The sequence below is a fragment of the Pagrus major genome, chromosome 17, assembly GCF_040436345.1.
Source record: "Pagrus major chromosome 17, Pma_NU_1.0".
Taxonomy (NCBI): Eukaryota; Metazoa; Chordata; class Actinopteri; order Spariformes; family Sparidae; genus Pagrus; species Pagrus major.
This window is the reverse complement of record NC_133231.1, coordinates 8,320,598-8,331,050: the sequence shown is the minus strand read 5'-3', so window position 1 is coordinate 8,331,050 and position 10,453 is coordinate 8,320,598. Positions and strand designations below refer to the sequence as shown.

The following is a 10,453-nucleotide window of genomic DNA, read 5'->3' as shown; positions in this document are numbered from 1 at the left end:
TGGGAGATTTGTATACACATTTTAGTAATGTGATGCACAAGGATAAAACAGAGGTAAAGATACGAGAAAGGAAAAACAGTCTACAGGAGCGTTCATGGAGACGCACCGGACCGACAAACCGTGCGCTTAAAACTGTGCCATGCAGCAGCAGCAGCAGCGCGACACACACCTTCCATAGGCCATTTTGGTAAAGTTTCAAGTTAATCTAAAGTGGAAAAGGGAAATCATGAACTTAACCGACTCTGTGTGGCTCTTGGAAGAGCTGTGGAACATCAGCAGAGCGGAGGAAGAGGACCAGAAACTTTTATTCGGCATCGGCACGGATAATTTCATCACGCTGCTGGTTTTCGGGCTCATCTTTACGCTCGGCGTTCTGGGCAACTCCATGGTGATCACCGTGCTGGCCCGGAGCAAACCGGGGAAGCCACGGAGCACCACCAACATATTCATCCTCAACCTGAGCATCGCGGACCTCTCCTACCTGCTCTTCTGCATCCCCTTCCAGTCCACCATCTACATGATGCCGACGTGGGTCCTGGGCGCATTCATCTGCAAATTCATCCACTATTTCTTCACCGTGTCCATGCTGGTGAGCATCTTCACCCTGTCTGCCATGTCCGTGGACCGATACATTGCCATCGTGCACTCCAGAAAGTCCTCCTCCATCCGGGTGGCCAAGCACGCTTTGATCGGAGTGGTGGTGATCTGGGTGCTCTCCCTGGCCATGGCTGCGCCTATCATGTACTACCAGAACATTTTCCACAGGGGAGAGAATCACACCTTCTGCTGGGAAGTGTGGCCATCTCAAAACCAGAAGAAAGTCTATGTAGTTTGCACGTTTGTGTTTGGTTATGTTTTGCCCTTGCTGCTCATCACCTTTTGTTATGCAAAGGTAAGAAAAGCTGTCCACCTGGGTCATTTGATGATTCTGAAAATGATTGAACTACCAAAAAATATGTTTCCTCTATTTCTTTGCTTACAGGTTTTAAATCACTTGCACAAAAAGCTAAGAAATATGTCCAAAAAGTCAGAGGCATCAAAGAAAAAGGTATGTATGGAGCTGTCTTTTGGAGGGATGGGAGTGGGGTGTGTATATCACTGAATACAGCCGTATGTTGTCAAACACGACAGGCTGTAATCAGTCACAAATATTGAATAAACACTAGATAACATGCATAATGGGGTGATTTATCACCTGTTGAATTATTGTAGAGTTATTTCCAGGACTTAATATCATGAAAAATGACTGTGAAATGGTAGAAGTGCCTGTAGGTATTGCTTAAATCACTGGAAATGCTCATTGTGCATTTTTAGTGATTTAAGTAATACATTTCCCCTACAAGTGACCATCTGAACCCTTTATTACAACATGATCTGCCATGATGATGATGATGATGATGATGATGATGATGATGGTATTGATGATGACATATTTTCAAGAAAAAAGCTCATAAAAGTTTACTGAAAATACACTCCGTCTACCCGGATCAGTGCATTTCACATTTCTCGACGCCGCAGCCTTTTCTTCTGTTGACACGTGGCTCGATTCAAAGCAGGGTGTCGGTGTCCTTGGCCTTTAGGAAGATATATATCACTGCTACACTGACCCACAGTCCTGCACACATTATTATATATATATTATTTCCGGGTCTTAAAATCATGAAAGACTGTGAAATGGTACAAGTGTCTGTAAATCACTGAAAACGCACAATGTGCGTTTTCAGTGATTTAAGCAACACTTTTCCCTACAAGTGACCTTCTGAACCTTTTATTACAACATCATCCACCATGATGATGATGATGATGATGATGATGATGATGTTGCTAATTATGATGATGATGAAGGTAAATGATGTCCCCCTCACGTATTTGTAAGAAAAGGTGCACAAAGGTTTAAATTTAGATCAGTGCATTTCACGGTTCTCTGCGCCGCAGCCTTTCCTTCTGTTGACACATGGCTCGATTCACAGCAGGGTGTCAGTGTTCTTGGCCTTTAGGAGGATATATATCACTGCTACACTGACCTACAGTCCTGCACAAACACACACACACACAAACACCAAGGGACCAGTCAGTCTGTACCAACATTTCCTCTCATTCAACAAGCAGTCAGAGGAAACCATTCCCACCGTCTCTGCTTCTCTTTGGGGCCAAAATGATTAATGCAAACTTTATAATCCTTACTGTCAACTGGCACACTCGAGAAAAGTGGCCAGAAGGCTGTATGCAATCAAACTGCCATCTCGCTCTCATTATTGCTGCTAGATATCATTAAACTTTCCTAGAGACAGAGTTGGTTATAATGCTGTCGCCTGTTTGATTTCAGATCTGTCTGTCCATCCATTGTTCTGCACAGCTGGTCAGTTCAGCAGTGCGATATGATAACACCTTATACTCTGCGACCACAGACCTCTGGGACTGATGGGAATGTAACTGTGCCCACATGTTTCAAATGTTCTGATGATTTACTGTGCTCACTCAACGCACACGGGCAGCGTCGCACTGACAGCTTTGTGATAAACGGTCGGCAAACAGCGCATTACAGCCAGCCTGTAATACATAAATTACCTTGGTAGTGTAGCTTCTGTTAAACAATAACTAATGTCAGAACAGACTGTTTGTACACACAAATTAAATCTGAGTAACATATCAACAGCTCCATGCTGTGAGAAACTGCTCTCTGATACATTATTTATTTTACATTGAAAGCTGCAACATGCAGATTTACATTTTTTATGAATACACATGTGTGGAGCCGGTGCCAAAATCAGTGTTCTCTTGGCAGCGTGTCCAGGACAATGTTTAATGATTAGAAAGCTAATGTGCAGTATGGCACTGTATGTTCCCTGTACAGTCATTGGTCAATAAATAATACATGTACTTTAGGAAGCAAATACATCAGCCACTCCCTTGTTAGTTTTGGCCAGATAATTGGATACGAATACAATTTCACAGTTCGGGCTTCAGGTCTTATTACTTCCTTTCATGGTGTGAATTCAAAGTGAAGGTGCTGCTATTTCCAACAGGAAACACATTCTGACACCTGTCCTGTCACAGGTGCAAAGATGACTCACCTTCTTGGCTGCTTTCTCTGCACTCTGACTGAGATGCTGTGAAGGTTTGAGTGGATAGAAGTGCTTCAGAAGTGCAAACCACCACAACACATAATACTGGACATCAAATAAAAACCCAAGTCTGAAAACAAGACATGGTCTAAGTGTCGGAGGCAGGGATATTTGCTCAGTGTTGGCCCAGGTTTGTGAGTTCTTGGGTATGAATTATCCAGATTTTCTGTATATGTTCTGCTGTGTGGCATCCGTTGAACATAGACTGCCAGCCAAAAAAAAGATTTAATGGCGTGGCTCTTCTTGACTTTATCTTCTTTGACGTTATCAGACTAAATGGGTCAATTTCTGATGGTGAAACAAGTCTTTTCGCGGGAATCTACAGTTTTACAGTCGCTTCTTTCCCAATGTAAGTGTCTAAATGGCTTTAAAGCCTGGAATTCTTCCTGGGTGCTTGTGTCTCTGATGGCTGCAAAGTAAATATGAAAATATATACAGGAGATGGTTAGCATAGCTTAGCATTAACACTGGAAACAGAGGGTAATAGCTAGCCTGGCTCTGTCCAAAGGGTGAAAAGTCTGCCTACTTGCACCTCTCAAGGTGCTTTCAGACAGCAAGCAGCAAAGAAAGGGAAGACAGCGACATCAAATAAAAACCGAAGTCGGAAAACAAGTTGTGGTCTTATGGACGGTTGTGTGAGGGACTATTTCTTGGCCAGGAGCAGTGACATCATGAAGTCTTGTTATAAACGTGAGATCGACAGGAAACCAGAGACTTTAGGAAGTCACTGCTCCTGGCCAAGATATTACCTAGTCCCTCACACAACTATCCATAACACCACAACTTGTTGTTAGACTAAGTATCTTAAGATGTGCCAGTAGGCAGACTTTTCACCCTTTGGACAGAGTCATCTAGCTGTTTCCCTCTGTTTCCAGTCTTTGTGATAACCTTTGCTAACCACCTCCTGGATGTAGCTTCGTATTTTCAGTGCAGACATGAGAGAGACAAGCCCCCAGGAAGAACACCAGGCTTTGATACCATTTAGACACATTGTGAAAGAAGTGACTGTGAAACTGTAGATACATTTTTTTTTCCTGCGGAAAGACAGGATCAGAATTTGACCCATTTAGTCTGATAACATTTGAAAAGTCAAGAAGAGCCTCACGATTAAAGTGTAGCTTAGGGCTAAAGTGGAAGATAGTTGGCCCGGCTGGTGGATGTTTAAAGTGATTGGCTGTGTTATGGGTGCCACATAGTGGAAGGTATGCAAAAGTTGTGGGTAATTTATACCCAGGAAGTCACAAATCCAGGCCACAACTGAACAACTTTCATATGACAGGAAAGCAAATAAGCTTATCTCTCGAAATAACAGCTGTTCCTTCAAGCCTAAACTAGATTATCTCAAGGAAAAGAGTAATGTTATCATGAGGTTTATGTCATGTTTGCAAGTGCCTTTCTATGTGCTGTTAAAGCACTAGCAGATATGGGATGCAAGCAACAGATGGAAATCAAAGGAGACACGTAAACACAGCAGTGGCCCACGCAGTGTCCCTGGTGCAGAGCGAAGGGAGTTTGTTCAAGAAAGCATTTAATCGATAGCTTGTGTGGGTCACTCCGGTCTCAGCAGCCCATCAGCAGGCCTGTGAAATATAATCTCAGTGGCAGCTGGGCAGAGCAAGGTTACTCCCGCTGCTGTTGTGAAATACATCGAGACAAACTTTTTATCACCCTCAGGCACCCGCAGTGGGAATCAGACAGCCTCTGAAAGGGAAATGTGATACTTTAAAAAGACAATTCTCCAACAATAAAAAAAAGGAATAGTCGTAAGTCTTCCTTAATCTGTCAGAAAGACATTGTGCAAAGACGTGATGAACCCATTTCAATAAATCTGTATCCTCCTCTGGTTTCATGCTGTTGTAAATCAAAAGAAAATCTGAAATATTGTTGTTTTTGGATTTGAAGCTTTTGGTTCATGTTCTCTTGAATACCAGAGAGTTGGAGTTCATTTGACTTGGCAGACAATAATGTCTCTAATGGATTGTTAGAGGTTAAAAAGCTCAATAATGAGTATTGTAGAAGTTCTCTCTCAATGATGTGAGTCAGTCAGGCAGCCAGATGGAGCACACAGATGGTTATGGATAATTACAAAAATGAGTATTTGGGCAAGGCATCTTGAAATTGTTTAACAGCATCTGTAAAACTGAAATGGGGACGGCTCATTAAGGCAACTGAGTGATACCGTGCTAACTGAATAAATTTACAGTGTCACTCAGTATCACACAGTAATTCATCAATGGCTTCAATCGTGATTTTAAAGTAGCGGCTGCAAAAAAACTGGCACCTTGTCGGACAGCAAACCACCTTTTGTTCGACTGACGTCAAAACCTGATGATTATCACTGCCGTTTTTTTAGTAGCCGAAATATGTCCCGCAACAGTTTCCTGGAAATATGTTGAGAAGACTTTTAAACCTACATGTAGCCTGTTATTTATGGAAATGGCAGAAATTCAGTGATTGCAGAGCACATCACATCATGATAACTGTTTCTGCCCTTTAATGTTTTTGTTTGTGTGTGTGTGTGTGTGTGTGTGTGTGTGTGTGTATGTGTTTCCTTTAAGTGGAAATGTCTTGTGTGAGTCAGTGACCAGCTAACAGCTTTAAAAACAGCAGGGTTTCAAGTACAGACAGTGTGGCGAGAGAACAGATGCTAAAAGGCAGGATTTTTATTAGCTCTTTCTTCCTGTGGTGTTGCTGCTGTTTATATTAGGCTAACTGATGACTCCTAGAGGGTCGAGGTGAAGATATGAATGTGTTACGGAGGCTATCCAAACAAAGCATGGTTAACATACGGTACAGCTCGACTAAAGCTGTGGGAACCTCTCCCTGCCTACTGCGTCTTTGTGTGCGTGGGATCGTGCGTGTATGTTCTTGTGTATTATGGTCGTGCTGATATCTCAGGCCAATATTGACCTTTAAAATTGGATATGGTCCTGTCTGTGACGTTTATCTCTGATATGATCGATAAGATGCAGTTTCATTACAGGTTTGTCAACCTGATCAATACTGCAATCAACTGTGAGGATCTGACTTTGAGGGATTTAACCAGACGGATTAAACTTTTGCACTGACAGGTTATCATTACTCTTATATTCCTTATCGGTGGAGACTTTGAGGCAACAACTGTACCTATGGTTCATTTATTTTAGTCAAAGTTGAAAAGTTCACTCTTTGTGCTTCAGCAAATTCTGATTAAAACCTTTGTTACCTACTTGTGCCTCTTACAGTATTGACTTTCTTTAGTGTTCCTTCTTCTTAAAGGTCCAGTGTGAAGGTTTTATTATACAATCACCTGAGTCTGCCATACTTCTACAGTAGCCCAGAAGGACAAATCAAACATTGAGCCAAGAGAGGGCCTTTGACATTTAGGGGACCGCTGTAAGGGAGGGTGATACGAGGGGTGTTCAGTTGGTTCTAAAGTCAACTCACAGCTAGATGTCATTGAATCCAACACACTTGTGATGAACACCACTTTGAATGGATTTTGAAGTGTAAATGCAATAGCCTGACTTTAATGTCACCACCACTAAGCTTCCTACTACGCTATACTGCAAACTGATCAATCTACAGGTTGGAATGTTAGAGTTAGAATAGTTTGCAACTACAATTGGCCTGTAAATATGGACATTTAATGTCCCTGACTGCCTCTGTAGACTCTTGCTTGTTAGCAATTGCCTTTTTTAAAGACAGCAGTTTTAGAAAAAAACGTGACAAACTCTTAAGCTTGTGTTAACCACAGACCCTATTTCAGGCATTTTAAGCAAAAACTCGTTCTAAAGACCCATTCGCTTAAAGGCAAGGAAGTGAGAATATGCTGACTTACGCATTTTCGGGTTTGAGGACTCATTCGTGCAGCACATAACACAACCAGCAGACACAGAGCAACATAAGCATTCTAAATGTAAATCCAGTATTCACTCTAGGTCTGTTTTGGTCCGTATCAACACCTGAAATAAATATCTGGCTCTTAAGATACTCCTTTATGTTCACCAGCTAGCTGGTCGCTTATTTAGTCTGGGATTTGGTGATAGGCAGGTAGTGTACAGTTGGTCTATAGGAGCGTTTTCACGAAAAACAGCTGTGTACCACTGCTACAAATGACACTGTAAGACCAAATCAATTAGCCTAAAAAACAAAAAGCTAGACCTATTTGTAGAGGTTAGGCTAACTGGATCAGGATTCGTCACTATCAGGAGACCTGTATCATATTATATTTGAACGACGGTAGAAGTATAATGTAAATAATGTGACAATATTGATTGTGCTGCTTCAAGAACACAAGAAGAAAAAACTGGATATGAACGTAATCCTTTATTTGATCAAACATCAAAGCACTTCAGTTTGGGACTCTACTTTGTGATTCTACATTTTTCTGACAGCTTTTTGTACTTTTGATGCAAAAAAACAGATGACACATCTTCAACCCTTTGTCTGTCCCTCATTATGAACCCATGCTGTGCTGACAAGCTTTATTCAAAACCACAGAACTGTAACTTTCTGAAAGCAACATGCAATTCTGATGTCTTACATGACGCTTTTGAAACTTATATTTGACTAAATAGAGCAGCCATCAAAGAGTCCATCTTGGAATATTTCACTTAATACAGTTGTGATAGCTCTTCGGTGAAGTGCTGGAACAAGATGAAACAGAATTGATGTGGCACATTGTCAAACTGTGTGAAGGAAATGTTTTTCCTACGCTCCTCAAGTAGAAATACAGTGGCACTAAAAATTAGATTTGAATTGGCCGTCGTAGACTCTGGTTACTATGGCAGCTTCTATACGGTAGCTGTAATTCAACACGGGTCATCAGAGGCCTGTATCAGTCAGATGTCAGTATGTATATGTTAAAATTTCCGGACATTCATTCCATTTTATGATATGCTGCGTTTATTATTCTCTCTGTGTCGTTCTTCCTGTGGCGATCCCTGCTCAGTATGTCAGTGTGATTTCAGATGCTCAAATGCCTCGACTGGAAATGTTATGGCATCTTTTATTCATCACTTCTCACTTTCCCCGAACAAATGGACAGAGAAAGCTGCATTTCTAATTAACATCAGGATCTTCAGTATGTTTTCTTTTCTATGACGGGAGCTATTAAGTTCTGGAATAAATCCACTTGCTACCTTCAAATGGAGTAGCGAGGTCCTGCAGATCAAGGCAGCATGTAATTAGTTTTTGTGACGACACTTTCCAGCTGTAGCCTTTGGCTTCACTGATAGTCTTGCCTGAAGTAATGACATCCAACGCTTCGCTCTCAGACGTTCCCTGAAATTGATTTGCCATAATGGTCACATTAACTTGCCACATTTTATCTTAAACGTGTCATTATTTTCATTACACTGGGTTAAAGTGTAACTCTCACCAAAATGCAACCTAGGCTTTTTCTGTGAATGTACCCGAGTCAAACCTTTGTGTAAAAGCATAATTACGACGAAAAAGCTACTTGTAAGATTTACCGTATTTTAGTTTTCGGGTCAAAATCATTTTCAACAGCTGTATGGTAGCATCAATATCGCTATTTTTAAAACACTAAGAAGACTTGACACAACATGAAACTTTGCTCGTAGTATCACCAGGGTCTCTACACATGAACATGAGCATTGAGAACATTGTTTGTGTACACAGAGTTTACTAAAAAGAAGGTTTTTGAACAACTTACGTTAGCAGTTGCTTGCTCCACTCGTCGCCGTCCTGCCAGTCGAGATGCGTTGATCCCCGAGTGCGGCATAACATGGAGGAGAGTAAAGGTGGAAAGCTCTGATGAGTTTAATGTAATACAATTAAGGGTTTCATAAGGCCTGAATAAGTATGAAGATGAATGCAAATTGATTTACTGTATCTATTGCTTCATCAGTTAAAGCTGCACTTTTTAATATTTTTATATTAACAATGGATCAAATGTGTAAGGTGAAAGGAGTCACTCGATGTAACAAACCCATAGCAAATTATTACCAAATCTGCAGTTTCCCTCAGGATTAAAAGACACGTTTGCGTCTTTTAGCCCATTGTTTTGGTTAGTTATTTTAGACCTTGCGAAGATTTGTCACTGACTGGTGAACAAAGTGGCTACAGAGCAAGATATTTTTCTTAGCTCTTGGTGAAACCAAATCCAAAACAGAGCTCCAAGGAGAATGAATTTGGTACCTACCTTTGTCCGATTTCCAAAAATGTGTTAATAAATTGTTAGCACTATGCTAACACCCCTAGTCTCCATAATGGTACCATTAAGTATCAGTAAGTCACTGTTTTACTCAGCTTCATTGCATTGTTTTATGTACATCATTATATATTCATCTCAAAGGTTAAGTTCACCCAAAAATGAAAATCCAGTCATGACCTACTCGCCCTCAAGCCTATGCAAAGTTGGGTGAAGTTTTGTAGTCCACAAACCATTCATGGAGCTTGTTGCAGCTGAAAAATATAAAATGGCTCCATACACCTTGTCTGGCTTAAATCAAAGTCTCATTTTTAAAATCAATTTGGGAACTGCTGCAACACTGTATTGCTGCAAAGCTCAGGAAATGTTTTGTGGACTGTGAATCTTTACCTGGCATGAGGGTGACTGGTTTACGACTTAATTTTCATTTTTGGCTGAACTTATCCTTTGAACCTTAAAGTCTCATGTTCCCTTTATAGTTCACTCTGTATTGAAATATGAAAAAGGCAGTCACACAATTACATGATGAAATTAGCACAAAATTGAAATCATGAGCTCCAGGTGTAGCAAGGGAAATCTGTAGCCCATAGACGGGACATTGCTAAGTTTTGGTGTATTGAGGCACACGACGGAAGACTGGTGGAGCAGCAGCAGAATAATAAAAGATGAAAGTTCTCTTCAGCACTAAGCTCTCTAAATGCCTTACTTTATTCCTTTATTCTGAAAAAGACTTTAACCTGAGTGCATTATTAATGTCGCCCCTGAGGGCACTTACATCTTTCTCTTTCTCCTCTCTGTTCCTAATCTGTGGCTCCCAGACTGCTCAGACAGTCCTCGTGGTGGTGGTGGTGTTCTGCCTCTCTTGGCTCCCTCATCACGTCGTTCACCTGTGGGTGGAGTTCGGGACCTTCCCGCTGAACCAGGCCTCCTTTGTGCTGCGTGTGGCCGCCCACTGCCTGGCGTACAGCAACTCATCTGTCAACCCGGTCATCTACGCCTTCCTGTCCGAGAACTTCAGGAAGGCTTACAAGCAGGTGTTCAAATGTCAGATCGGAGGCAGTGACTCCCCGCTCAACGACATCAAGGAGATTCGAAGCAAAGCGGACACGCCGCCCTCGACTAATTGCACCAACGTTTGACTGCCAGTGTGTGGATTGTGGCATGAAAGTGA

The 10,453-nt window shown here is 41.6% G+C and overlaps 1 protein-coding gene across 1 annotated transcript; it reads left to right on the top strand.

Annotated features, from left to right (window-relative positions):
- Positions 1 to 10,453, top strand: LOC141012322 (galanin receptor type 1-like). Its single transcript, XM_073485771.1, has 3 exons — positions 1 to 892; positions 983 to 1,048; positions 10,101 to 10,453. Exons 1-3 carry the CDS (start codon positions 227 to 229, stop codon positions 10,419 to 10,421), a joined length of 1,053 nt encoding a protein of 350 aa, XP_073341872.1. The 5' UTR covers positions 1 to 226; the 3' UTR covers positions 10,422 to 10,453.

Bases quoted from the DNA above. Each gene is read 5' to 3' on its own strand.
- LOC141012322 (XM_073485771.1), top strand. From the start codon at position 227: ATGAACTTAACCGACTCTGTGTGGCTCTTGGAAGAGCTGTGGAACATC. The intron at 893-982 runs GTAAGAAAAGCT...CTTTGCTTACAG, and splicing joins TCACCTTTTGTTATGCAAAG to GTTTTAAATCACTTGCACAA. The intron at 1,049-10,100 runs GTATGTATGGAG...TGTGGCTCCCAG, and splicing joins CAGAGGCATCAAAGAAAAAG to ACTGCTCAGACAGTCCTCGT.